The sequence below is a fragment of the Photinus pyralis genome, unplaced genomic scaffold (assembly GCF_008802855.1).
Source record: "Photinus pyralis isolate 1611_PpyrPB1 unplaced genomic scaffold, Ppyr1.3 Ppyr1.4_LG3a, whole genome shotgun sequence".
NCBI classification, from domain to species: Eukaryota; Metazoa; Arthropoda; class Insecta; order Coleoptera; family Lampyridae; genus Photinus; species Photinus pyralis.
This window is the reverse complement of record NW_022170509.1, coordinates 13704780-13732277: the sequence shown is the minus strand read 5'-3', so window position 1 is coordinate 13732277 and position 27498 is coordinate 13704780. Positions and strand designations below refer to the sequence as shown.

The 27498-nt window shown below is 37.0% G+C and overlaps 4 protein-coding genes and 1 long non-coding RNA gene across 8 annotated transcripts; 4 read left to right on the top strand and 1 right to left on the bottom strand.

Annotated features, from left to right (window-relative positions):
• Nucleotides 1–286: 286 nt before the first annotated feature.
• LOC116165598 (protein phosphatase methylesterase 1) lies at nucleotides 287–6035 on the bottom strand. 2 transcript variants are annotated; one of them, XM_031480173.1, is made up of 6 exons: nucleotides 5876–6035; nucleotides 5350–5521; nucleotides 5193–5302; nucleotides 4903–5142; nucleotides 1072–1137; nucleotides 287–1019 (listed from the first exon to the last, which is right to left on the bottom strand). In XM_031480173.1, exons 1-6 carry the CDS (start codon nucleotides 5893–5895, stop codon nucleotides 524–526), a joined length of 1104 nt encoding a protein of 367 aa, XP_031336033.1. In that variant the 5' UTR covers nucleotides 5896–6035; the 3' UTR covers nucleotides 287–523. The 2 variants fall into 2 exon arrangements, with proteins under 2 accessions (XP_031336033.1, XP_031336032.1); XM_031480172.1 differs by lacking the exon at nucleotides 5876–6035 and adding an exon at nucleotides 5574–5813.
• Nucleotides 6036–6104: 69 nt separating this feature from the next.
• On the top strand, nucleotides 6105–7262 carry LOC116165599 (coiled-coil domain-containing protein 77-like). Its single transcript, XM_031480175.1, has 4 exons — nucleotides 6105–6158; nucleotides 6207–6369; nucleotides 6416–6988; nucleotides 7038–7262. Exons 2-4 carry the CDS (start codon nucleotides 6259–6261, stop codon nucleotides 7254–7256), a joined length of 903 nt encoding a protein of 300 aa, XP_031336035.1. The 5' UTR covers nucleotides 6105–6158; nucleotides 6207–6258; the 3' UTR covers nucleotides 7257–7262.
• A 593-nt stretch (nucleotides 7263–7855) lies between these two features.
• LOC116165597 (serine/threonine-protein kinase ULK3) lies at nucleotides 7856–9666 on the top strand. Its single transcript, XM_031480171.1, has 5 exons — nucleotides 7856–8187; nucleotides 8234–8382; nucleotides 8429–8650; nucleotides 8695–8917; nucleotides 8968–9666. Exons 1-5 carry the CDS (start codon nucleotides 8092–8094, stop codon nucleotides 9631–9633), a joined length of 1356 nt encoding a protein of 451 aa, XP_031336031.1. The 5' UTR covers nucleotides 7856–8091; the 3' UTR covers nucleotides 9634–9666.
• A 1814-nt stretch (nucleotides 9667–11480) lies between these two features.
• Nucleotides 11481–19444, top strand: LOC116165595 (mothers against decapentaplegic homolog 4-like). 3 transcript variants are annotated; one of them, XM_031480168.1, is made up of 9 exons: nucleotides 11481–11972; nucleotides 12019–12373; nucleotides 14050–14184; nucleotides 14262–14483; nucleotides 14537–14764; nucleotides 14816–15065; nucleotides 17416–17584; nucleotides 17632–17971; nucleotides 18017–19430. In XM_031480168.1, the coding sequence occupies exons 1-9, from the start codon at nucleotides 11727–11729 to the stop codon at nucleotides 18025–18027; spliced, it is 1956 nt and encodes a 651-aa protein (XP_031336028.1). In that variant the 5' UTR covers nucleotides 11481–11726; the 3' UTR covers nucleotides 18028–19430. The 3 variants fall into 3 exon arrangements, with proteins under 3 accessions (XP_031336028.1, XP_031336029.1, XP_031336030.1); XM_031480169.1 differs by lacking the exon at nucleotides 14050–14184 and having other exon boundaries at nucleotides 18017–19444; XM_031480170.1 differs by lacking the exon at nucleotides 14537–14764 and having other exon boundaries at nucleotides 18017–19444.
• Nucleotides 19445–23327: 3883 nt separating this feature from the next.
• LOC116165601 lies at nucleotides 23328–25599 on the top strand. Its single transcript, XR_004144176.1, has 3 exons — nucleotides 23328–23865; nucleotides 25004–25282; nucleotides 25489–25599. It is a non-coding gene; the product is annotated as an uncharacterized LOC116165601 (long non-coding RNA).
• Nucleotides 25600–27498: the final 1899 nt, after the last annotated feature.

Genomic DNA, 27498 nt, shown 5'->3' with positions numbered 1-27498 from the left:
TTCTTTTTTTTACATTGCTGTCAAATTTGTGTGTAAGGTGGGTTGCATAACGTCATGCATTTCAATGCATTGACTTGTCATAGCAGATTCGTATGTTCCGAGTTAAAATTTTCACAAAGTATAAAGCGTTTAGAGATTAGATTAAAATTTAAATAGGTCTAATGAATGTATACTATTGTACACAATAAATGAGGAGCTGCACAATGTATTGCGTGCTAGACAGTACATAGCACAATTTGATCGTCAAAATGATTTCTCTGGGCAAAATTATAAAAACGAAGGCTTTGTTATCAGACGTTTTTAATAAATTAATGATTTCAATTACGAAACAAACACATTTAACCAAAATTACGATACAATTTTTCTTTCTAGTTGCTTTTAAATACAAAATTATTCGGCCTACATCTTTCTCACAATTATGACATAAGAATTGAACACTTATTTCTAGTAACTGTACAATTTTAGGCTCAGGTATATAAAATAAACTATCTCCATAAAAATATAGATCTTTTATACTCTAGGGTTAACATCCTGGCATTGCGGGGGTAAAATCATTCTTAGCCACTGCAAGTTTTTGCTTAACTAAAAATCCAGCGATAATATCGGCAACTTGATGGGGTTGATCTTCGTGAATTGCGTGTCCGGAACGTTGTAGCACTTGCAACTGGAATTTTCCCTGCATTTGACCCACTGTTAGGGCGGTATCAAGCCCATGGATGTTAGCCAATAACAATACTTTTGGCACACGAATATTAAGAAACTTTTGAGACAGCCCTTTAAACCAACCAATCCAGTAATTTTCGGTTTTACTCAAATCAATTCTCCATGTATATTTGCTACTCGTATTCGGCACTTCAAAGACGGGCGAACTATTTTTCGTAGCGTCCACAGTCTCGTTTTCTGGATCCTCATCTTCTTCGCGTATCACATCCGAATGTCGACACACCTTTTCGGCGATTTCGGTATTCAATTTATTTTTGTCCCAAGTTTCCCTTGCAGCTAACTCATTTGTCCTACAGCTGCAATTATTTTTACAGTAATACATTGAAAGTATACGCCGCAAAATATTACTTTTTAATTTGACCGGGCATTGAAACTTTCGCGGCCTCCATATTATGGGTTTGCCCGCTTCGGTAACTAAAACAAAAGGACATTCATTATAATTACCATCGTAACAAGATTTGATATGTCTTCGCAGATTGTTCCAAGACAGTGATAGATGCCCGACTTTTGTAGTGACAACCATACCTAATGAGGAGTACCCTTTTGTACTGACATAATTGTAATTTATAACTGTGATGGGCCTCTGATTTTGCTGTGACTTGTCCCCTACTTGCAATTCTTACTTTTGTTCTCATAGAGCATTTCAGGCAATAAGTCATGGCAAAATGCCCTCCAGGTTGGTCTCGAAATGCCAACGCACTAGGTATAGTAAATATCGGTACTACGACTTACAGCGTCAACTGTAAGAAATCCTTTTTCTTACAATTGTAAGAACAAAATATGATAAACGTAAAACAAACTTACAATTGTAACAAAGGAAGTTGCACCTGTAAGAAAAAAGCTGCAATTGTAAAACCAATAGTTAAAAATGTACTACAGTAGCAATTGAGAGAAAAAAAAAACATGATAGGTAACAGGTAAGAAAATGGAAAATTGTAAGAAAAATGTTAAAAAGTAATAAACAAAATTGCAATTGTAAGAAACAAAAATCGACCCCGACTGAGGTGACCACTTCTTTCTCTCTCATATTCTTTTACTCCCTTCTTTTTGCCGGGATGTATTACAGAAAAAAAACGCGCGCGCTTGGGTTCGAACCCGCGACATCGGCGACTGTCCACAATATAAGTGTATGTGAGACTGTCCTATTAATCGTCGCCTATACTGTTTTATAAAGGTGACAAATGAGATGATTTTACTCCCGTGCAAAAACATACAGTCTATACAGAGGTATAAGAAGTAGTCACTCCCAAAAATAAAAGTTACAGTATCAGAAACGGAGTTACACATATAAGACAAATACTTACAATTATAAGAAACAAATTTAGAATCGTAAGAAAAAACTTACAGTTGTGAAAAACGACTACGGTTGTAAGAAAAAAAAAAACTAATGCACTTTTGTAATCATCTTTGGATTGCAATCAATTCTGGGCCGGCTGAGGAAGTTTTTCGCCGATAAGGAAATCCCATCCCTCGCTGCCTACTCTTGCCGGTAGGGGTTTTGTCGAGACACTGTACCTAAACCGAAAAGCAAATGCGTCATATAAGCTCGGCTGAAACACCCTCTTGCTGAGAATGCAACACCAAGCGCGTAGGCAGCCTATCACACTCAGTGCCCATCACACGTCCAACTTGGGATATCGACATTACCCATGGCGACTTGCGAGCATTCTCAAGAGGGCACCACCATACCACGAAGGTCAATTTATTGACAAGTTACAAGGAGTAACCGCCAAAAGAGTACGAAACAAGGTGTCAGGCAAACGTCTACTGCTACTGGAAGCAGTAATAGAGCGTTGTGGACCAGTTCGCCAAAGAATGAACAATTAATTAGTAAAACAAGGGAAAGATAACGAGGAAAGCTTTGGATGGAGCAAAAGGGCGGGTACATAAACCAAGACAAAGTTGAGCTTGAAATTAAGAAAGAGTTAAACCATGTAGACAGAGCTGAAGCATCGGAAGTGATGAGAGCAATACGAGCTCCCACACAAGAAGTGGCAAACACACAACCGTGAAGGAAACAGGGCGCATTAAGACCAGGATTGTAACGGGTGATCGCTTTAGAAATAAAAAAGTACTTTTGTCGAATTTGTATTTTGTCCAGTATAGGAAAATGTACACATGTACCGCTTCATAGAGAACATAAACGAAAATATGTCTGGCGGTAACAAGCGATATCAATAAACGTATTGCGGCAAGTGAGCGCGGTTGCCACGATCTCTTCAGACCTCAAACTTTCGTTCCGATTTGTGAAAAGCCGAACACGTGACATTTGTATACAACAGCATTTGGCAAAAAATTTAAAGACAAGACAAGATGTACCCGTAATAAAACCTAGTTAATAAATTGGGCAAAAGTAATCACGACCTCAAGTATTACTTTCTCGAATTTGAAATCAGTTTGCTCGGATTTGTAATATCTATGGACATTTTTGTTTTGCATTCATCATGCAGTCAGCTGTACCATCTGTACCATTGAAGCGGTCTGTTTCCATATTTCTAAAGGGAGCAACATTTTCAAAGTAGATACAGGGTGACCACTAAAAGTATTTACATTTTTGATGGAGCTGTACTCAGCCCTGGTGAACCATGGGGTAATGGGCAGGGATAATTCACCTCCTATGGAGTGGCCATTTAGGTATATCAGACGCAATGGAGCCGTGGACGTGAACAACGCATGTTTACCTACGATTTGTATGTTAGAAATAATGATTAATGACTTAGTGGTTGCAATTCAACTTGATTTTTGCAATAATTTTAAAGTTGACCAGTATGGAGCCGTACCTTCCCGACCACCGATTATGAAATGAGTTAGAAATTTTCGAACCACGGGCAAAATGACGAAAAAACCATCGGATGCTACACGAACGGCCAACTTTGAAACAATGATTGTGAGAATCACGCTAAGCCATAACCACAGAGCCATTACTTCTAACATACAAACAACGACACGCGTTGTTTACGTCCACGGCTTAATTTTAATATTCCTAAAGAAATCGACCTATGAGAACCATTTTCATGAACAGATTCCGTATTGTATTTATTGATGAGAGTCAAATCCAAACAAAGGATTTTGGTCTTTTTGCTTCATTAATTAGAACATTACATTGAATTCCACTGATACCATTCCTTGGTTGGATTTAAAGCATTTAGAGGTGTGTGTATATTTTTGACAGTGCCATACAGGTTCAATTTTATTTTATGCAAATGTGTCTTCAACCCTTTTAAACTAACTAGGCCTGTTACAGGATCGCCATCGGTCTCGAGAAGGGGATGGTTTTTCCCCGCTGCATTGTGTAAAAATATAAGTAGATCGTTTTGAGGCAATTTATGCTCAGTCCCTCAACCCAGGGGAGTTATTTTAAAACCATTGATACCATTCAAATTTTATTTAGCATCCTGAGCTGTGTACACTTTTTGAATTTTGCAACCCCTGTAAATGTAACTAAGCTGTTACACTGTTCAAGCTCAGGAGTGTACCACAAGAACTTTTTTGTATGAAGGACATGAAAAGGAATTTTAAATTACTTAGAATTCGATAAATTACCAAAATTACTTATAACAGTAAATTAATAAGGAAAAAGTACAAAACACTAATATAAACACTCCGTGTTTAGCTTCTTCAGTGATAACCAGAGAATACCCTCCCAGTCAAAGTTTGTTTCAGGGGCCCCCTCGCTGTAGATACAAAAAAATAATTAATAATTGGTATCCAAACAGAACAACTCACAATGAAGAATCAGTTAAGACCCTCCACCCTCCTCCACCATAATTTTCAACAAAATTGTATTTTGCGAGGTATTTTGTTACAGTCCGCATGTTATAGCATGGCAAAAGCTTTAGATGCGTACGGAACAATCTCGTGCAGTTTACTTGCATGTTTCCAGTGGCATTGTAATAACAACGAGCTTGATACTGTAAACTAGTAAGGTATGCTCAACTGGCAAACGAATTTAAAACTCGTTTGCGCATCACGCCATCGGTTGACAAATTTATGTAATTTTCCATGCTTACCTGACCACAGATGCTTGATGTGTTGCCTATAATCACTTTCTAAGGATGAACACAGTTCTGAACTTTTCATTTTGAAAACAAAAACATATTGCGAAATGTTTTTAACAACACAACACTAACAGACTTGCAATGTTCAAGTAAAAATTATGGTAAAAAATTCAAATTGTACCTCCACTGAATTGCTTGTTCAATACTGCTAAAACTGTTGGGTCTTCCCCGTAAAATACTCTGCATAGATGAAAGTGATTCTATTGCGGTTCCCTCGACGACATCGATAACACACACGCCGACCACAGCAGATATTCGCGAAGCCACCTCCACCACCACTGCACCGCCTAAACTGTGCCCTATTAACACAATTGGAAGAGGATTGTCTCCATACACGGTGGAAACAACCAATTCAATATCTCTGCAATGTACACACATTTAAGAAACTCATTTAATGATTGGAGCACTTACTGCGCTAGAACATCCAATGAAAGGTTAGATTCATCGTCCGTTTTTGTGCTTCCGTGCCCTCGTAAGTCCACAGCCAAGATTTGACAGTCAATCTTATGTGTTATATCCTCCTTAAAACTAATTGAAAGGTTTCGTCTAGGATAATAAAACAACTTACAGCGAAAAGAGACCAAGTTAAAGCGGAGTACCCTCCGCCGTGTATAAGTAATAATACTGGTCCAGTACTACCGCAAAAGTACACGTTGAATTCACTGCCATTAATATGCAGCAATTCCTCTTTACTATAATACTTCGACCACTTTACGGGGGTACAATCTGCATTACTTATTCTGAAAGGAAACAACAACATAACCTCAACAGTTTGGAAATTGGGGTGACCACCTCTTAACGCCACGCGCGAGGACTGATTTTCTTAGATTGAGCATGATTAAATTATTTAAAGTAGGTGAAGTAGGGAAAGAATGGATAATTTTGAAAAAAGACAAGTTCTCTTTCAAACCATTTATGCAAAAAGGGCACGCACGCGCATCCAACTACACAGGTAGAATTTGAAAATAACAAAAATATACAAGTTGTGTCGCCACCAATTTTGCTACAATATTCTCTTTCTCGATCAAGTTTTTTAGATGGACACGTATTAGTGCAAAGATAACATGTACTTTTCTTAGGTAAGAGGAACTCACCTGCTCGTATTCTTATGCATTGTCTAGAGCTAAACAAAATTTAGAGCGGCTCTCACTTGGATACTGTTCAAAACGTAATTAATGTATCCAGATTTGCATTTCCAGGGCCTTAGCAGCGAGTTCTAGACAAGTTTGAAAAATGCGCCATTGCAAAAGTTGCGGCAAACAGTTCTACCAACAAACAAACAAACAACAAAGTTTCAAATCAAAACATAAACATGGAATTGCATGTTTGTAAAAATTGTGAGCTTATTAATGAAATTGTTGAAAACAAATTGAAAACGTATCGATTGTAATTGGAAATATTCATTTTAACAACATGTTGTTTTAGGTTTGACATCATATCACAAGAGAATATATCGCTTCATAGCAGCTTAATAAAAATGAGAAAGGAAATTGTTACTCTCCAGGCACAAGTAATCGAGTTAAATAAAGTCATATTTGCAGAACGTGAACAGAGTCTACAGCGATTTATGAAGGCACAAAATCGGCAGGTTTGTTGCACATACTCGAATTACTCGATATCCCAAAGTTTTGTAGGGTACCTCCGACACACTAATGAGTATTATTGTAAATGCCGACAGTAGTGAGTTACAAAAACGCCTTATGTTAAAGAAAACCCTTGCAATTGATCCGATAATAAAAGACCAGGGCAATTCAGTAACAAATTATGTATTTGAAGAGCAGCAAGAATTGTATAAAGAAAATTTAAGTCTTCTACAAACTTTGAATTGGAAGTATGTTAAACAACTCGAAGAACAACTAGAGAAAGCACAAGAGCATGCTTCCGTTTTACTGGATATGTACACAATATATCGTAAACAACTCTTTACTCAAAAAATGGAGAATTGCAAAGATCACAGAGAATTTTTGAAATCCGCAGATACATTAACTAAAGCTAATTGCAAGCATGTGTTGGTATTAGAGCAAAATTTAATCGAGATTACAAGAAAATCGGTTAATGAAGAGGCGAAGGGCATACTTAACTCTCTATTAAGACAAATTGAGAGACGGGATAAACTTGTCAGCATACTACGCCAACAACAAATGAAACTGAGTTTGCAGATTGAAGAGCTTCAAAAAGAATCCCAACGAAAGCGAGACATCTACAATGTAAGTTTGGGATTTCAGCAGACATACAATCACCATTCAGATGTTTTAGGAAGAGACCCGTAAGTTAAAAGAACACTTAAGGAGAGAGAGGGAAAAGTACAATGTTTTGGAACAACGACGAGCTTTTGATCTAGAAGGTTTTTCCACGGACATAAAACAGTGTAAGAAAGAAATGATGAAAATAAAGCAAAAGGTGTCCGGTAAAGCTAAACTTGTAGAAAAAATAGATGATATGTTGCTAAAGGTTAAAAATGTTAATAAAGTTTGATTTGATTCTTGTTGTAATCTTTCACCCTTAGGGGAGGGGGTTATCAGGTTTGACATGTGACATGGCCAGACAGCCAGAGAACGGGCATATAAGGATGGGGATCGAAGGAACGGAGTTAAGGTGCTGAGGGGGAAGAGTACTGCTCCAGCATTCGCATTGTATATTTCAACATTATACGAAGCTACGTACGTCTGAGGAAAATCTGACAAAACCCTAGTTGGTCAACGCAACAACTGCGCCACCGGTTGTGGCCCTATGGCGGGTATTTAAACTGTCCGGCCAAACCGCGTGGACCAATCAGGTGACGTTATTTTTGGCTCTACGGCGTGATCTCGATGATTGACGTAATTTTACATTAGAACAATCTGTGAAGTAAGATCGCCTATCTTCTCTTATTTCTGCCCGTCTGACTGCCCCAACTACCTATGAATTATGTTTAATTTACGATTAGTAAAAGAACACGCCACCACAAATAGTCGCTTTTGTATTTCCCATTTTGTTATTTTTGGTTACAAGTTCATAATCATTTTTCAAGTACCAGGCCCACTTTTTTCGATCGCACGGTATGCGGCGGTGTGTACCGTCCCGTTTCTCCACGACCACAGTTGCACACTGTCAAAATTAGAATTTCGCAGATGTAAACATTACAACAAAATTGAAATATTTGCATTAATTTTTATAAAAATGAAGATTTAAATAGTATTCTTGTTGCTGTTATTGATCAGGAGGAGGTTACCAGTCCTTTTATTGTGTGACAAAAAAAGTTATCTGATGCAGAGCTCGCAGCATACGTTTTGTTCTAAGCTCAACTTCTCGAGTGCCTAGTAGACTAATTATGAGGATAATGGCATTACCACACGTGACTGGTTATGAAGTCTTGGAGAAAATCGGTGTTGGAAGTTTTTCCATTGTGTATAAGGCAGTTTCAAAAGTAGTAGTTGTACCTTTTTCGCACCGTACTAACCTCTATCTTTTAGAGCACCAAAGAAACAGTTGCGATTAAATGTATAGACAAACGTTACCAAAAGAAATCCTTTGCCGATGATGTTGTAAACGAAATAACCTTATTAAAATTGTTGCAACACGATTACATTGTTAGACTGATAGATTTTATGTGGGATGTTAAGTAAGTATAAGTCAATTTTGTATATTTTTAACAAAGACATTCCTAGGTATATATTTATAATAACAGAATACTGTGATCAAGGAGATTTGTCGAATTTTATTCGTAAAAGACACAAACTCTCGGAGGCATTTGTTAAAACGTTTATGCAGCAATTAGCACTTGCCTTGCGGTTTCTACGAAGCCATAATATTTGTCATATGGATCTCAAACCTCAAAATTTGTTAATTAGCTCTAAGCCCAATTTACAGTTAAAAGTGGCCGATTTTGGGTATGCCGACTTATAGTTAACAAATGTTTATACTTTCCATTTAGACTTTCCCAGATTATATCGCCTCATAATCCTGCGGAATTAAGATATGCTGGTTCTGTGTTGTATATGGCACCGGAAAAGTTACTTCATCAACAGTTCGATGCTCGCATTGACTTATGGTCAGTTGGTGTGATAATGTTTGAATGCTTGTTCGGACGTTCGCCTTTCTGCCATTTAACCACCAAACAGATCACAGAGTTTATGCAAAAAAAAGTGCCTATAGAGGTATGCAATGGCAACTTTTCTTGTGGTTTATTAATTGTTGATTTCTCTAGACTCCACCAAATATGAACATTTCTCCACCATGCGAAAATCTACTATCTGCATTATTAAAGTACAATGTTCAAGAGCGAATAACATTTGAAGAATACTTCAATCACGAATTCTTAGATTTATCTCATGCTGCCACACATGAAAATTATTTATTAACAATTAAATTACTAGAAGAAGCTATAGAGTTAGACAAAGCAAAGCAATATAGTAGCTCGCTGCCGAAGTATAAGGAAGCTGTTTGTTACTTAGAAAGATTTGTAACCATTGAGACTGACTACAATAAGAAAGCAATATTAAATTTACGTTTGCAAGAGTACACAACTTGGATCGCCACATTAACAGACATTCTAAATGGGAGAAGTCGTACAAATTACAAAGTTCCTCTACCAATACCTACAAATATATCTGCTAATCAAACATACGAATCTCTTCGCGACATTTCTACAACCACTCCTGGATTAGTTACAGCTTTGGACATCGGGAAAACCGGTGAATTGTATTACGCCGAAGGAAAGAAGCAGTTAGCTTTAGAAAAATTAACCACATCATTTGGTCTACTTCTCCCATTGCTCGATAGTGAACCTGTGGGATTGCGAAAGGATATGTTACGCATTCAGATTGAGAAGTGGATGACACTCGCTGAGTTTATAAAAGACGAATTACGTTAAATGTTCTGTTCTATTAAATTTTATGTCTGTGGATGTATGTGTGTATTTTTTACTTTTCACTTTCAATATTAATAAGCAACATGGATTCTCTTAGCAATGCAAGTGAGGGGCACTCGCGAAGGGTGTGGTGGACTGTCTCCTTGCTTGTCTCTGCAATTGCCCTTGTTGCATGATGACAGTGTAATATCGAGTCCCATTTGGCTTTGTGTTTTAGTTTTGTATCTTGAGTTTTGAGATACTTAACCTTTTCGCTGCTAAATTAAAAGTTCGAGTGTCAACAGCCTGTGCTAAATTAAAATTGTACAAAACGTATATTTACGTACGTCGCACTGAGAGAAATCGTCGCGCGTATATATACGTCATCAGCAGATTGATTTGCAGCACCCAGCACGTGCATATACGTGCACAGCAAGGTTGGGAAGTAAAGCTCAATATATTTTATGGGAGGGGCATCAAAATTTTTTTATTTATTTTTGATTTGATTTTTTTATTTTTTTTATATAAAAACAAAAAATAAATAAAAAATAAACTGCAGCCTCCTGCTTCGTCAATCCAACGTATTCATCCGCCATCTACTGATTGACATATATGGATAAAACAATTTATCAAACATCTGAATAAATAACTACTAAAACAACAAAATGAATGCGCACACGGGTTACCTGAAACCGTTTTTAGCGTACTGGACAAAACTAAATTGAGTCGTGTTGGTACTCGTTGGAAAGCTCACGAAATGGGCTTTCCGATGGTGTGCAAATAATTGCAGCAATTAGATATACGGAGGTAGCACAGAATTTTAAAGAGGTACAACGTATATACGTACGCGCACACAGATTCCGCATTTTCAGAACGTATATATACGTGCGCAGCAGTGAAAAGGTTAATAATAATAATATTTATTGTCCAAACAAGTAAATACTCTATAACAGGACAATATCTAAAAAAGAAATATTAAAGTTATTGCGAGCCGTTAGCTATTCAAGAAAAAAATAAACAAAAAAATCTAAAAATTCAACTCGGATACCAACCAAATTTCATTTTACAAATTGTAACAGTTCGTTTAAAGTAATCTTTTTGACTGGTGAGCCGGTACGTACGCGTACACTCCTCGTTCTTCTATAGGCCCTCATTTGCTGCCAGCCAGCCGGCCAAAGTGAAATGACAAACTATCTTTTTTTTATAAATACTGCAAGAGAAGAAGGAAGGAAGATGTCGCTGTCATCACCTCCGAAGGCTGATCATATTGGCGTATTGTTTATTTTTGTTTTTCCATAAAATGGCCAGTGAGGCTGGCGCCAGCTACTAGTGAATACGTGTAAACGACCTGGGTCCAGCGCTTTACCAGCCAAGAATTGGCAGGCCAGTGAGACTATGGCGCCAGCTAGTGGATACTCTAAAAAGACCTGGGTCCAGCGCTTTGCTAACCAAGAATTGGTAGGCCAGTGACGGGGGGGGGGGGGGGGTTGAATGAGTGGCGAGGTGGGGGCGTTCATTTTTCTAGGAGCAAGTTCCTGATGATGATTCTAGGAATATTAGTTCCGAAGGTACCTGTGGAATTCAGTAGGTACAAATCAGGGCAAGAGTAAAGAGGGAGTGTTGGAATATTACAGCCGAGGTGTCGAGAGGGCTGAGGGACACATATATGCCTAGGATCCATTGTCTGGCCAATCCACCTTGGTTAGGCCGTTAGGGGTAATTTATTGTTTATTTGTTTCTATAAATTATGCAAAATACAATGTAAGAATTATTATTGTTGTACAATTTCCTTTATTAGTCATTTTTCTCTAGTCAAAGTAATAAATAAATTAATTGAACTTGGAAGTACTTACACTACTTAGGCAACCAATACACCACGGCCGTAGAATAGCACAACAAATGCTATTGATTTAAAGTTACATCCCTGTACCCTCAGAGTGACATTTGGGGGTAGCCGAAGATGCTTATTAACCATCGTGGCGAAAAGTGATTTATAAACAAATAACAAAATACTCATACGATCAGATATCGTACAAAATTAAGGGTTGTATACATGTTTGAGGGACCTATAAAAGTTAGGTTATGTCAATGAAGTGTTTATAAATTACAGCAGAGACATGTCAAGTTTAGCTACGAACGCGCCTACATCTGCCGATGCTTGTCTAAGTATCGTTCACAGCTTAATGTGCCACAGGCAAGGGGGCGAAAGTGAAGGATTTGCTAAAAGGGCAATCGAATCCCTCGTGAAGAAGTTGAAGGAAAAACGGGACGAACTTGATTCACTAATTACAGCAATAACTACAAACGGAGCTCATCCCAGTAAGTGTGTAACAATACAAAGAACATTAGATGGCCGTTTACAGGTAAAGACCTCTTAGATATTTTCATATTAGGATTGACGTTTTGTAGGTCGCAGGACGTAAGGGATTTCCCCATGTGATTTACGCTCGCATCTGGAGATGGCCTGATCTTCATAAGAATGAACTGAAGCATGTAAAATATTGTCAGTTTGCGTTTGATTTAAAATGTGATTCCGTTTGTGTAAATCCATATCATTATGAACGTGTTGTCTCACCCGGTATAGATCTATCAGGTTTGACATTGCAGTCTGGGCCATCGCGACTCGTTAAAGATGAGTACACGGCCGGAGCACCTGTGCCAGGTAATAGTATGGAAGTCGATGGCGAAATTGGAGTTACACAGACTATCCAACATCATCCTCCGCAACAAAACTTTAATCTTGCCAATATACAACAAACCCCAGGTTAGTGGATTAGGTATTTGTTCATTGTTTAGTTTATGTTAGCTGTTTTTGAATTCTTTTTGTTTGTATCTGTTCAAATTCATTTCATTTTTTGGATTTAGTAAGCGATAAGGAGATAATCCACCAACAACATCTCAATTCTCTTTATAAACTCGTAATTACAAACCCATATATACGCGTATAGATGGATACTTTCTATTCTTGTTAATGGGACGAGATCAAAACTTCCCAATTTACAAAGAGGGGTTCCGCAAGGTTCTATCGTGGGACCTCTGTTTTCGCGCAGAGTACATTTCTTGAGCTATCTGTAGTATACTTACATCTGCAGTAATAGCAAAGAGGACTGGATGTAAGGAAATTCAATGCTGTGCAAATATTATATGTTCGCTTGTTCTTATTTATCAAATTAAAAAATTGTATAGTACATTAATTAGGTAGTACTTTGCCAGTGCGGTATGTGTGTACAAACCTGCACTTATTAGTACTGAACTACGTCAAATGTCTGTTAACTCCACCATCGAATTTAATTGTAATAGAGTGCTTATTTATTGCTGTAGCGTGGAATTTATTGCTCTGAATTTCTTCGGGTGCCCGCTTAGAATTAAAAAAGTATTTTTCGACATAGGGAAATTTACAAATGTGCCGCTTCATAGCGCACATGAACGAAAGTATGTGTGGTGATATCAAGAAACATTGCAGAAAGCGAGCGCGGTTGCCACGATCTCTTTGGACCTAAAAGTTTCGTTTTGCGAAAAGCAGAGCACGTGACGGAAAATCGTCTTTCATAAAATAAGTTCCGTTTCAGAGGTTGCAACGGGCGAGAGAAGTGGGAGGCGTTAGGTCACGTGGCAGTTACGAAAACTGACAATTTTGACTCGTCCATATTCTAAGGTCCACTTGACAAGTCACCAGCGACAGGTTGAATTGAAAGGAACGATAAGAACACGTGCGTTAATTAAATTTCGTTCGATAAAAACTCCTTATCACAGATGTCCTTACATTTTAATACAAACAATTATAACAGGAAAAATAAACACAGAGATAACAAATTTAAAGTAACTTTGTGCTTATTTGTCAATAATTCCTCAGATTTACACTAAATAAATTCTCATATGCAAGGTGTTCCGTCATTATTTTTGGTGTTTAGACCGAAATAACGTCTACATGACGTTGTTTATGCAACAGTATTTTATCCTCTATCTACTCTATTACATTTTAAAAAATTCGGTGTTACTGGGGACATCATTCTTATTACCACCCACGATCTTTCAAATATATCTCGATAGGCTAATGAACTAAATGACAGATTATTCATCAGGTGATTGAAAATGCACAATTGCAAACAGTTTATCGATTTCAAAAATTCCCCGAAGTACTGGAGTGGGTTTGTGCTTCACAATATCAGCCCCCTATAGCATTTTTACGAAGCGATTTATACGCAAAACAATCTGTGCATTTCCATTGGCCATTTAGTGAAGAATGATCTTTGCGCATAGGGAGTCCCATTTAAAATCAGACCGATTTGATGTAAATTTCATATGTGTATTCAGTAAGTGTAGTATATAGTGCTTAGAAAGTGGATGTTTGTTGTTGCATGTGAAGAAGGGTAAAAATTACGTTTAAGTACCTCTTTTCTAGTTGTTTTATGTTTGCATGTTTTTTTTTCGTTTCAACAGTAGGAGAGCCATCTCTTTATAATACAACGAACAGACCTTTGTTGGGACCTTCTCCAACAGTTCCTAAACTTGAAACTGGGCCTGACACTTGTTCGAGAGCTAACTGGTTGCCTTCTCGAATTCATCTACCCCTTCGTAAGATTTTTTTAAATTTTGTCACTAAGTCACCACACTGCACCACTGTAGCGATAATTCTAGTTATTTAATTACAGCGCCTATGCCTGTACCTATTCATCAACATACACTACCTGGTAACAATCAGACGCAAGTGTCGTCGGGGACGTTACCTCCGCAACAACCGCCAGGAAATCCAGGAACACCTCTACATGTAACTGCGCAACCACATAATACTCAAGGACAGTTTTTTAGTCCTACACAAAATTCTGGTCAAGTTACAGATAGAAGTGCAACAGATGCGTTACCTCAATCATTAGGTAAATACTTAGCACTTAATAAACCTCAAAGGATTTTAAAGATGGTACTGTAGGTGGTAGTAGTTCACCTGTATCACCTCATCTTCATCAAAATGGCTTTAGTAACACAGCCGGCAATAATATTGCATCTAGCAATAACAGTCAGGTTGCTGCTACGCAACCTACTGCTAGTATAGGACAAAGTTATACTGGTGCACAAGGAATGTGGACTGGCTCTAACACGTTAACATATACACAATCAATGCAGCCCCCAGATAACAGATCTCATTCCTCTCCGTATTGTTAGTATAACTTGTAAATCTTGTGCGGCTAGTGTAACACGACTTTTCTAGGGAACCATAATAATCAACTTGGAAATGATATCAGTATTAGTGGCGGTCTACTCTCAAATCAACCTGCACCCGAATATTGGTGTTCGGTGGCTTATTTTGAGTTAGACACTCAAGTGGGAGAGACGTTTAAAGTTCCTTCAAGTTGTCCCAATGTAACCATCGATGGATACGTAGACCCATCCGGGGGAAATCGTTTTTGCCTCGGAGCTCTTAGCAATGTCCACAGAACTGAGCAAAGCGAAAGAGCAAGGTAAGTTGTTATTTATTTCAGGTTGTAGGAAAAATCTGCGACCACGCGTGTATTCGGATTCGTTATTTTCATGCTGAGAAATCCCCCAGATAGTAGTGATCGGAATTTTCTGTTATGGTTGCCGAGGAAAAAATTAAAGAAGAAACGCAAGAGATTTCCAAACGTCCTCGATTTATTTTTGAGTTTTATCCAGTATTCAGAATTCCAGTATTGACTTAAATTAATCATTTGGGAAACTCGGTAGCCTCGGTCAACCTCTGAAATTCCAAAGCAATAACTTCACAAATTTTCAATAGTGCCTGACACAATTCTTGGACACAAGAACACATGTAAAGAACGTTAAACAAAATTCCTGAAAGAAAGAGACGCTTGTTTGGACAAATTACCCCGCACGCAGGCGTCGACAATAAGAAAATCTTAAAATTATGTAGTTTTTCTCTTTTAATAACCCTAATAATCTGGTCGTTCAACGGTTTGCGATAAATAAGGCGCATTTAACTCCACACACGAACGCTGACAGATACTCCCTTAAGAAGTCAATCTCTAAAGAAATCAAGAACCTTCTTTAGAGCAGCACCTGGAATCTGTATTCTATGCTTTACAGTGGCACAATATTTGCAGAGGAGTTTCGTCTTCCTCCTGGCGCCCTCTGCCGGCTCTCCGGGGTTACTTCGAGGCCTATATTGTGGAGGTGTGTTTCATTTGAAAGTGGCCCATTAGGAGACCTGTCAAAAAATATATACCATTCCTAGGTCTTTGGGCGGAGAACACCTTTAGTCAAACTTTTGCTCGTCTCTGACCAGAGATAATAATAATAATAATATGTTTACGGAATTCACCTGTTACATTAAATACCAGAAAAAAACATGTTCTTGGCTAATTTGATGTTCCTTTAGTACTCGTCGTGCCATTTATTTCATTTCCCACTGTCACTTTGGCGAAGTTCACGTAGGGTCAATGGTTGCAAATGGTCCCCATCTTGTCCTAGGAAGTTTGGTCCATAAGGACAATCAAAGTTTGTCCCTTGAGGTCCTCCTTCCTGTTTACCACACGCCAGTTTCCGGTCGTAATTACAGTATTTTGGGTTTCTATCCTTTTCAGGACCTTCTCCGGTTCTACCTGAGTCCCGGGGATCCAGGCGTATGCCCTTACTGGAAGGTTTTTTGCTTCAACGAGTTCAAGTTTCGCCCCCTCCCAAAGAGCTGCTCTCGCTAGCTTCGACCTAACCAGGCTACTGATCAACAGCTCTCCCCTTCGGTGGCGACACTCCGCTAATTTGAGCGAAACCGCCTCATTGGACAAAGCGTCAACATTGTCAAGGATATAGCCTTTGATTTGTCCCGTCTTCTCTTCCCACTGCGTTCCTTCCAGGTCTTCATGTATAAAAGTCATTCTGAAGCCTGTAGCTGCTTCGCTAAAGGTTCTGGTATCCTTGACGGCCCCAGTTTCCTGGTCCATATGAGTCCCATGAGTATGGGGAAATAAATGTCCACGCGCGCGGCACACTTAATACAACGCCTGATGGTCCGAGGTTTGGTCCGGTAGTTGCTGATTGTCTATTCAGCTAAGGTTGTCTCGTCTTGGTGCGGGTGGTGAAGCCGGGACCCCCCGCAACATCCTGAGCTCACCAGGTTCGTGCATGGTATATTGACATGGTTGATGTGCATCGAACCCATGTTGGCACTGTTTAACCCAGTGCAATGCAACTTGACCACAATACCATAGCCGGGTGGGGTAGCTGGTGCGCAATGCTGTTTTTGGTTGCTACAGTCGCTGTTTCATAAGCGACAAACATCCTTTTTAGCGCATTTCCATAAAAATTTAAAAAAATGCGCTGTTGTGGCCACTTTGTCCGGCCATCCGTTGGGGCGCTACTAGTTCTTTATCTTAAGAGCTATTGTTCTACTTTTTTCGCTATTTGGCTCGTATGGTTGTCTGTCTGTCCATCTATCTGTCCGTGTGAACGATAACATTATTTAGAAATGTCCGATCGCTTTGATATCTCCGTTAGTTATGACCTGAATTGCATGAAATTCAATATGGGCATAGCTTTAGCCATACACTACGCAATGCCAAAAGTTCAGTCGAATCGATTCAAAATTCATAGTGCCCTTTTCACATCTCGACTATTTATAAACCGAATTGCAAACTTTTTTATTTATAAAAGTATTGAAATGAAATTTGATACATAGGCACTTGCCATAAAGGAAAATCTAACGCCAGTTTCAAAATTTGGTTTTGCGCATGCGCAGTGCCGACTTTCTTATTTATGAAAGCATTGAAATTATAAAGTAATAAAAAAAAAAATAATTAATACTTTGGATAGGAGCGTAATGAATTTTGGTTTTAGGTTACATATTGGTAAAGGTGTTCAATTGGATTTAAGAGGGGAAGGAGATGTTTGGTTACGTTGCTTAAGCGATCATTCAGTTTTTGTTCAAAGTTATTATTTAGATCGAGAAGCCGGACGTGCACCTGGTGATGCGGTACATAAGATTTATCCGTCGGCATATATAAAGGTAGATGTTAAACTGTGTGGGCTCAATTCTTTTAAAGTTAACCGCAGGTGTTTGACTTACGACAATGCCATCACCAAATGACAACACAGGCAGCAACAGCGCAGGCCGCGGCAGCCGCGCAAGCCGCCGCAGTCGCAGGTCACATTCCCGGTCCGCATTCCGTCGGAGGAATCGCTCCCGCAATAAGTTTGTCCGCCGCGACCGGTATCGGGGTGGACGATTTAAGACGCCTCTGTATTTTGCGTCTTAGCTTTGTTAAAGGTTGGGGACCAGATTATCCGCGACAATCGATTAAAGAAACACCATGTTGGATCGAAGTTCACCTGCATAGAGCCTTACAATTGTTGGACGAAGTCTTGCATACAATGCCCATCGATGGCCCACGAGGTATTTGCGAGAATTAGTATTTTTTGTAGTAATCATTTTTTATAGGTACTCTATAAGGATTGATATGAAACGATGTTCATGCTGCATTTTCGTTTGATATTTTAAGCAACAGCATGACAACAGATAAAATTACTTCAAATGATATTTGGAACAATCGCAGAATCTCTTTTTATTCTTTATGTCTTAATACATCACTGTGTTAAAACATTTGGAGTGTCTTTCATCTGTGATGTCGATAAATCTGCGTCCAATCGTATTGATACTTTATTTATTGATCTGACATTTTTCTTGGTAGCTTTCTTTTTCGTACTGTAATATTATCGGTTGTATGTCTTGTGTATTAATTTTTTTTATATTGTGTGTATTTGTTGAATTTGCTATTTTTCATTTGAGTTTTGTCTTATATATTTATATCATTAGTGCCATTTAATTGTTTACAATAGTGAGGTGTTGACATAAGGATGCGGATTAGGTTAATTAAGGCGGAACTAATAATGGACAGCACATTATTGTTGAGTTCCTCCATAATCTACTTGCGTGGATTATTGTATAACTCATTTGAAAGGGATTTGGTGAATACTACAAATTACAATCGTGAAAGCAAAGATTCACTTAGTGTGTGCACAGTTTGAAAAAGTAAACAAAACCTCCAACCATTCATTTCTGCACATACAATTCATTTTTTTTTTCAAGATTCACCTTTCTAACTGCTTATGTCTAGCACTCTCGCTTGTGTTTTGTGACCTTCTGCAAAAAAACTTGTATTAATTTAGTTTTAATACTTGCTGACAAATGACAAAAATAACCTAATCTGTTTTGTGATAGAATCTGTATTGATTTTTTTTTACGTATTATATATAGGTTGTTTATATTTGTTGCGCTTTTAGATCACTTCATTAATTAAATTGTATCGTTTCCGTTATTTGGTACTTTAGAAGAAAATTTCATTTCGTATTATAATAATTATTTTCAGGAAACATAAATTAGGCTGTGAAAAAATTAAGTATAGTAAGGGCGTGCGTTTCTAAGCAACAATAAATTGTGAGTATTGATAATATAGTTATACAAAGAAATTCTCTTTAGTTTTTAACTTTTATGTAAATAATTTATGTGTTAAATTATCAAATATAAAATGTGAAAACGGAGATACAAAACTTTCATTCTAAAATGGTCCCAATATAGCAATGGCCTAGCCATTATTTGATTTGCAGCGACAACCATTTGTGAACTTGCCATGTTTTGTGCTAATACAGTGCAGAAACGTTTTGTGGTTTCATAGGGGTCTGGAATATCTCGGATTTTATTTTTGGTAGTCTTTCTTTTTTGTTGGGTTTTGTAAAAACCAAAACAGTATTTGCAACGGAACTAGCAAGTGCCATTTGTGCCACCACATTCATGTTATTGTACGTAATTGATTAAAATTTTAATTTAAAAGATACTATTTTGTTTTTGTAATATAATGCATTTTATATTTGTTAAATTTTCAATAGAAACTTGCCGAAAATAACAATTTTTTAATTGGTATTAAAGTAGAACTAGATCTATGTATCTGTCACAGTGTTATGTTCAAAGAGTTGGGCTGGTGGAATCAGATAAGGATCGTGCATATACCTTGGCGCCCTTGCATCAACCTTTTCAAAACATTTTCGCTTAGATTTAGTGCTCGCTTGCGTCGTACCTCGCGTTCTACTCTCAAATCTAGATCAGGGTCACTGTTACATCTTTCTTTCTAGGGGTTGTCCATCAATCAATCACGCCTCTGTATTATAAACGTCATTTAATTACTTTCGTAAATATGAAAGTTGGCATTGCGCATGCGCCAAACCAAATTTTGAAAGTGGTTTGTTACATTTGCTTTTACTATGCCTATGTATTAAATTTCATTTAAATGATGTCGCAAATAACAAATGTTGGCACTGCGCATGCGCAAAACAATATTTTGAAAACGGCGTTCGTTTTACTTATATTCCTAGTGTTTCATTTAAATATCTTCATAAATAAAAAAGTTAACATTGCACATGCCTTAAACCAAATTTTTGACACCTGCGCATACACAAAACCAAAAATATCGGTACGCACGGTGTCCTTGCACCAAATGAGCCCCAAATCGGTTATTGTATATTGTTTATATTATATATTGTTCGAACCTGGGTTGAGGTGAATTTTTCATCTGTAGCAGAGATGGGCCCTTAGATCAGTTTTGAGTGTTCTGCCGGCCACTCCGAATTAGGTTTTCCTAATTCGTAAGGTAAATACCGTAGTAATTACAACTTTTAAGACCTTGTGTAGGGGCACCTCTAAAAAAGTATTATGTGGATCACTCTGTATTTGGACGCAAGCCTGTTGAGGGCCCAGAACAAAAGAGGGACAATAAATAAGTATAGTACATAATGATCATGGACGGACGGACGACAAAGTGCAGCCCATAACGATTTTTCACTTTGAGGAAAATGCGCTAATAACGGCCGGTCCGTTGTGGGCTGGTTTTGTGTAAAGAAGCGGGGAGTGCGGCAAACGTTATGATCGATGCTCCCGAAGATGCAAAAGTGCAATGAAGGACACTGGTTATTCGTTGTTCAAATGATTCATTTGTGACCGGGGATGCTCCATCTTGAATTAAACAGGTGATGTTTTCTTTTGTTTTAGTTTATTTGATAGGTACCATAATGTCATAACTTCGTTGTATTATTTGTTAAATTAAGTCATTGCCAATTTACGGTTACCAACCCTTTCTCTCATATGCAAACTCACTGTCACTTGACAGACTTACGCGTTTTTAGGGCATAATTTCCACAATAAAAAAAAATGCGCTATTGTGGCCACTTTGTCCGTCCGTCCGCTCGTTTTGAGACGCTACTAGTTTTTTATCTTAAGAGCTATTGTTCTACTTTTTTTGCTATTTGGTTCGTTATGGTGTCGAGTCTTGTACCAAGGAAGGAATTTTTTCTGTACCGCTTACAAAAAAAGTTATTGTAAAAAAAACAAAAAACCGTTTTTTACATGTTCCATAATTTTACGCTTTTGCCGTTTATTAACGATCCTAGAGATCGTTTATAATTTTGCATTGCTGTCTGTCGTCTGCCTGTTGGTCTGTTCCTTTGTCTGTCTGTCCCTCTATCTGTCCGTGTGAAAGATAACTTTGTTTAGAAATGTCCGATCGCTTTTACATCTCCGTTAGTTATGAACTGAATTGCATGACATCCAATATGGGCATAGCTTTAGCCATATAATACGCAATGCCAAAGTTGAGTCGAATCGATTCAAAATTCACAGTGCCCTTTTCGCATCTCGACCATTTATAAACCGAATTGCAAACTTTTTAAATTATAAAAGTATTTAAATGAAATTTGATACACAGCCACTTGGAATAAAAACAAATTTAACGCCAATTTCAAAATTTGGTTTTGCGCATGCGCAGTGCCAACTTTCTTATTTATGGAGGGATTTAAATGAAATTTGATACAGGGCCACTTGGAATAAAAGCAAATTTAACGCCAGTTTCAAAATTTGGCTTTGCGCATGCGCAGTGCCAACTTTTTTAGTTATGGAAGCATTTAGATGAAATTTTATACATAGGCACTTGGAATAAAGGAAAAGCTAATGCCAGTTTCAAAATTTAGGTTTGCGCATGCGCAGTTCCAGCTTTCTTATTTAGAAAAGCATTGAAATGAAACTCTTCTTATAAACTGAAATTGAAGTAGCACGTCAAAAATGGATTGCACATGTGCAACGCTATCTTTCATATTTGTGGCCGGATTTTTAAAATTTTAACAAAAGTTGCATCTTATACAAATAGGAAATGAATGCAAGTGGAAATGCGCTTTATGTAAATCGTTTACGATTACTTTTTAACTTGTTTATTTATGTTTAGATCCAGTATGTTCGCTTATGGAGGATATTCAATACGAATGTGCAGAATTAAACGGTACCTATAATTAACTTTATAGCAATTCGCTGAGTGTTGCTGCAGTTTGAGATATAGACATGAAATTGTTTATTTATAATTGAATTTCTTGCAGCATTCCATTTCTTTTGCGGGTCCATAATTACGTTGCTGTTTCTGTACAGAGGTCAAGATTGTTATATATTGCAGTTAACATTGTGCGTATTAATTACTTTATCCTAATATTCTTAACACGATATATTATTTAAGTTATTAAGTACCTATTCTTTGACGATATTATGTTCCTTTGTTTTGTTGTAATGTTATAAATTTAAGAGCGTCTTCCGATCGAGTCAGATCGATTGATTTTAGGGGCAAGGGTATATCTACCTACATATATCCTTTGGCTTTGCTTAATTATAAATAGCGCGAGCGGTTAGGTACCTATACTTTATTAAAAAAGTAAAAAAAGTCTGAATCCGGTCGTTGCCCGCACTACAGCTCAAAAGCGTTTTGACATAAAACTGAAATTTGATAGACACACCTAGGCCCTGTAGCTCTTATGGAAGAAGTGATTACATTTTTGACTTCAAGAATCAACCCCTATGTTCAATATATACTTTCTAAGGCTATTCGAATTTCATTCAAATATTAGGAAAATAGATCTTTAAAAGGCTAAGCTGTGCTGTGCAAACTAAATTGCATTTTGGTAGCTATAAACAAATGGTGTTGGCGTTCTTAACGGGTTGTGATAAGGACTGGTCTTCACCCGTTGTTACTAAATCTCCCAGAGTGTATAATATATTGCACAGTATAACGGTTCCGTTGCGTTGTTGAACTGTTTGAAAGTACCACCAATATTAATTAGTTTTTGGTATGTTCAATATAGATGAAATGAGTACGAAAAAAGTATTGAATAAGTAATTCAATGGTATTAGTAATGAGGGACATACTTGGAATAGGATTTCTGGGGCTGTATATTTTTAGGTAAACTTTATAAGTAGGTACAGTGCCTATAGGTACACACAACACGAAGTATTTGAGGATTTTATTTATTCATTTCATTTACCCACGCACGCTTTGAATTGATTTTATAGAGGAGACGATTTTTAAACCTTGATACATATAAAGGGTGTCCAGTGACGTGTGGTGAGTCGATTACCTACCATATGAAAAAGTAATTTGAATAAATTTATTCAATGAGCCCGATCCAACTAAAAAATGTTCAGTTTCCACTTTGGGACTAAATTTGATATAGGTGGCCACAGTTTGAGATCTTATGAAATTTTTGGAAAATATACCCTTTACAAAATAAATTGCCCTTTATAAAGCAAATAAGATAATTTTCAGAGTTTGTTTTATTAGATCTCACCCATACAACAAACTGGTCAAAAAAATCAATACTTACAAGGCGCTAACGTGTTCACGTTCATATTTCTGAAATTTGAAACTGAACCATAAATAGAGAGATAAATACGATTTTCGAGGATTTTGTTTCATTGCGTAAGGAGCCAATCTTTTATGACGAATAAATTAGTGCAGTGTTTTCCTCACAGTTTCAAAGGCCTCGCCGATAGTATACTTGCAAAACAAAATTTGATTAATATTAATAACATTAATTATATTTGCGCAAACTTCTACGCAATTCAAAATCTTCCATCATTTCCTCTCCATTGCACAAAAGGAACATCTCGCCGCGTCTCTACTCAATAGGAACTGCAGTGAGCTAGTATTGACATTTAGAAAATGAATGCGGTACGGACCTGCACAACATAATTTTAATATTGGTAGCACCCTTAGTTCAGTTTGGATTTGATCGCGAGTGGTCATGTAGAAACATAATTGTTTATAATTATATATTTACATTTTCTATATATGTATGTACATATGTATATTTTTCGTCAATTTATTATTATGATAATTTTTTGTGCACGAAAATAGCTAAACATGAAGTGCACTTACCACGTAATGAGCGTGTATATTGTGTGCGTTATTTTAACAAAACCATCAGGTAAATATTGGTTTAATTGACGAAGTAATTATCCAATTACTTGGAATTGATTTCTCAAAAAAATAAAAATCTATTCTTTCAATTTTTCAAAATAGCTTTGCAGTTCTGTTAAAGTGCCATTGCAGAGGTTTCAATTTATGGAAAAAATATTTTCTAAATTTTTTAGGTCTCACGTGTTATGTATCGATTGATCCTTACTTGCCACTTACATGCCGCAATGCCACGATGCGGCGGAAATTAATTTTTTTAATCCATTGTCATAATAAAATTATATAGGGTTTGCGTAAAGGGCGCACGAATAATTTTAATGCTTACCTATTGTAAACTTGACATTGAACGTTGCGCCATTCACGATTGAGGATTGCAACTTATTTTGCAAAATGTAGGTAGGCCCTTACCTACCCTCTTCGGCATGAATTGTGCTAATAAACTGAAAGGTTTTTTCGTAAAAAAAGCTTTCTTTCGTTTACTACAATCAATATTTAAAATAAATATTAAATAGTCGCTCATTATTTGATTTCAGCACATTTTATTTTCGTTTTATGTATGTAAAGGGCAGTTAAAGGATTCTAAATATAATTGCGTTTCATGTATACATCAATTGACCCTTCTTCCATATTGATTTCACTAATTTCCTTTGCGTGCCAGCTAATTGTACAACGCGCCCTTCGTGAACCCATTTCTTTTTAGACCTCTTTAACGCTTTGTTTCTTTATTTCCAATCACCATGAACAGTTCAATTTAGACATTTATAATGATCTGAAAACTAAAATGTCACATTTTAATTTTGGCAGTATTTTTAAGTTGTACGGACGGTCTCATCCGGAAGAAAGAATGAAACTTTGGATGCTTTCATATACAGTGATATTTATTAAGCAGTAGACATAAGGATTTACGTGTATTGTTTTTCCCTATGTCTAGTTTTAAATGACAAAATATCTTCTTCATGACGCCTAATTTTATGCAACCAAAATAACTTCTTAAAACAATAATAGATATCTGGCTGTCATATAATTAACTTGAATATTTTTGCTTGACTTCCGTATTTTTAGCGCATTTTTTAAGAATTAAAAAAAATGTGTTATTTTTTGCGTTTTGTCCGTCCGGACTCACTTCTACCGTTTTGAACTACTTCTAGGGGAATGGTCCTAGGATTAAAAATTAATTTTCTCTCATTGTATTCTAATCAAAAGTTTCAACGAAACGAACCGTTTTCTACCAATTCAACATCAAAGTACGGGGTTTCTGTCTCTTCACAACATCTTCCGGTATCTTGCCAAGCTCATTTAAGGTCGAAGCATTTTCGGCCAGACTTATAGCCAGCTCCTACAACTGTCCTTTTAGACAACGCAGGGCAAATGAGCGGATCACCCGTGTCTATAGTTGACACTTGTTCCAGTCAATTTGCTCCTCCGAAGTGAGTATACATTATAAATATATGCTCTTCCTTCTATTCCCTTTAGCGAGCGATTATGTACCTATACGTGTACGCACATACAGGCGACCACACAAATAAACTTCAGCTAAAGCTTTTGCTATTACCTTATGACGATTACGCTATACTGAAAAATTGAAATGTACCTTTTGTTATAGTGACAGATTAAGCATCAAATAATGTTGTAGGGGGAATCGAAGAAGAATGCACAGATTTCCAAGGCCACACAGTTGCACACGGGATGCTGTATGTACCGGGACCTGCAGTTTGCACAATGTGCGTTTGCTATCACTCCGAGCCAATGTGGTGTAAAGCAATATATTGTGATCCTCCTTATGTACGTTGAAAGTATTACTCAACAATTTTTAATGGGTTGATTTGCGTTTCAGTTTTGCAACAAGTTTAGGGTAGGAGAAAGATGCTGTGAATTTGAATGTTTGGATCCCCCCGGGGAAGAAGCTGCGAAAATGCTCGAGAGATATCGGCAATCAAGACAAAAGACGAATAGTCAATCATGGAACCATTATCGTGATTTTCCCTTACTCTTTTCGATAATAACCGGAGTTCTTCTTGTTACTTACATTATTTAATATCTTTAGGTAAGTTGCTTAAATTGGAAACTCTGGAACTGCTGAAGTTGTAAAAAGTAAAACAAAAGCACCATAAACCACAATGGGCTGATTCGCTGATCGTGACAGATTTGCTATTGAAACAGGTCGGTTTATAGTGTTTTTGTTTTACTTTTTGTAAGTTGCGAATGAAATGACGATTGTTTTCAGAGAAAATCATCTTCAATTTCTTGCTACACTGAACTTTACATATTGTTGTCCACCATGCCTACGCTACATTTTTTAGATTTTTAGAATTAATAAAATTGTAGCATTAAATCAGACCATCCCTATACATTTCATCACATGTAAGAACGTTCATATGTTACCATTGCACAAGGTTTACGTTAACTTTCAGAATTAGTGCTCTTGAAGATCTGAAAACGCCAAGTAAATACATGTGGTATTTTAAATGGAATATGTAATGGATAACAAGAGTAACATATCCGCAGAAACTATACTGCTCAGAAATGACACCAAGTTTTAAAGCTTTAATTACTTATCTAAATAATTCGAATCATGTTCCATCAGCTTTCAGTTTAAGATTTACTGAAATTATAACGCCTGCAAGTTGGTTGAATATACAGCACGTAATTCATGACGGTTCTATCTGGGCAAGACAGACCATTCTTTGGACCAGTTGTTAAATAGTTATAGCGTGTTGTTAAAATGTGTGCTAAAAGGATTAGAATCTATTTTCCTATTCTATATCAATACAAATAAAATAAGTTAACTTATGATATTATATTATTCTAATATATTATGCCGTTACGAAATAAAATTTTATTGAACAGTTTCATTGAGATATGACTATTCTCCTCTAAGTTGACTAAAGTGTCGATTAAAAAAATCACCACGTTATTGTGGTTATGGGTATACCTATACTGGCACATAAGAAGCCTACCGTGGCCCACTAAACAGTGCAATTACTAGAATATGAATAGTACCTATATAGAGATGCGTGATCTTTCGCCTTCTTACGTGCCGGTTACAATATGTGACGAAATTTCATTTCAGGCGAGTATCCGTAAATGTTTGAAGAAAAAGATTAATTACTATGACAAACTATAGCTTGAAAAATTCAACATCGCTTCATCCCATATATCTGTTTTGCTATATTTTTATTGAGTCGTGTGTTTTGCTTTTCTTTACCTGCAGACTGTGATCAATTCTATCTGGGAAAGTTAGCAGATCCTCTTGAGGAGTTATATATAGATCTACCTGGAAAATTACAGGTCATTCTATCTGGAAATTTATGTACATAATGGCCAACGACAAACCGAGTCAAATAGGAATAGTCTAATGGGAATAGATGGGATACGAAATGAAACTGTAAGGGAAGGGTGGAATGGATCAATTAATCAAAAGGAACCAGTTAAGATGATTTGGATATTAATAATTAAAGTTGTAAAAATTTCCCTTTGTGAGTGTTCACTGTATTTTCGGAAAACAAGACATATTGTTTCTATGCAGAGCTGGGCAAAATACTTTCAAAAAGTATTTGAATACTAAATAGTAAATACTTTACACAAATCAAAGGTATTTGAATACTAAATACTTTTACGTCCAGCACAAGCGAATACTATGATA

What these genes read in the sequence shown, in the direction of transcription:
- LOC116165599 (XM_031480175.1), top strand. Translation starts at nt 6,259, where the DNA reads ATGAGAAAGGAAATTGTTACTCTCCAGGCACAAGTAATCGAGTTAAAT. An exon ending in TGAAGGCACAAAATCGGCAG is followed by an intron (nt 6,370 to 6,415) that starts GTTTGTTGCACA and finishes AAAGTTTTGTAG; the next exon opens with GGTACCTCCGACACACTAAT. An exon ending in GAAAGCGAGACATCTACAAT is followed by an intron (nt 6,989 to 7,037) that starts GTAAGTTTGGGA and finishes CAGATGTTTTAG; the next exon opens with GAAGAGACCCGTAAGTTAAA.
- LOC116165595 (XM_031480168.1), top strand. Translation starts at nt 11,727, where the DNA reads ATGTCAAGTTTAGCTACGAACGCGCCTACATCTGCCGATGCTTGTCTA. An exon ending in GAGCAAAGCGAAAGAGCAAG is followed by an intron (nt 15,066 to 17,415) that starts GTAAGTTGTTAT and finishes TTTTGGTTTTAG; the next exon opens with GTTACATATTGGTAAAGGTG. An exon ending in ATCCGTCGGCATATATAAAG is followed by an intron (nt 17,585 to 17,631) that starts GTAGATGTTAAA and finishes AGTTAACCGCAG; the next exon opens with GTGTTTGACTTACGACAATG.
- LOC116165597 (XM_031480171.1), top strand. Translation starts at nt 8,092, where the DNA reads ATGAGGATAATGGCATTACCACACGTGACTGGTTATGAAGTCTTGGAG. An exon ending in TGTATAAGGCAGTTTCAAAA is followed by an intron (nt 8,188 to 8,233) that starts GTAGTAGTTGTA and finishes TCTATCTTTTAG; the next exon opens with AGCACCAAAGAAACAGTTGC. An exon ending in TTAAAAGTGGCCGATTTTGG is followed by an intron (nt 8,651 to 8,694) that starts GTATGCCGACTT and finishes CTTTCCATTTAG; the next exon opens with ACTTTCCCAGATTATATCGC.
- LOC116165598 (XM_031480172.1), bottom strand. Translation starts at nt 5,617, where the DNA reads ATGCTCAATCTAAGAAAATCAGTCCTCGCGCGTGGCGTTAAGAG. An exon ending in TAACTTGGTCTCTTTTCGCT is followed by an intron (nt 5,303 to 5,349) that starts GTAAGTTGTTTT and finishes ATTAGTTTTAAG; the next exon opens with GAGGATATAACACATAAGAT. An exon ending in GAACAAGCAATTCAGTGGAG is followed by an intron (nt 1,138 to 4,902) that starts GTACAATTTGAA and finishes CTTTTGTTTTAG; the next exon opens with TTACCGAAGCGGGCAAACCC.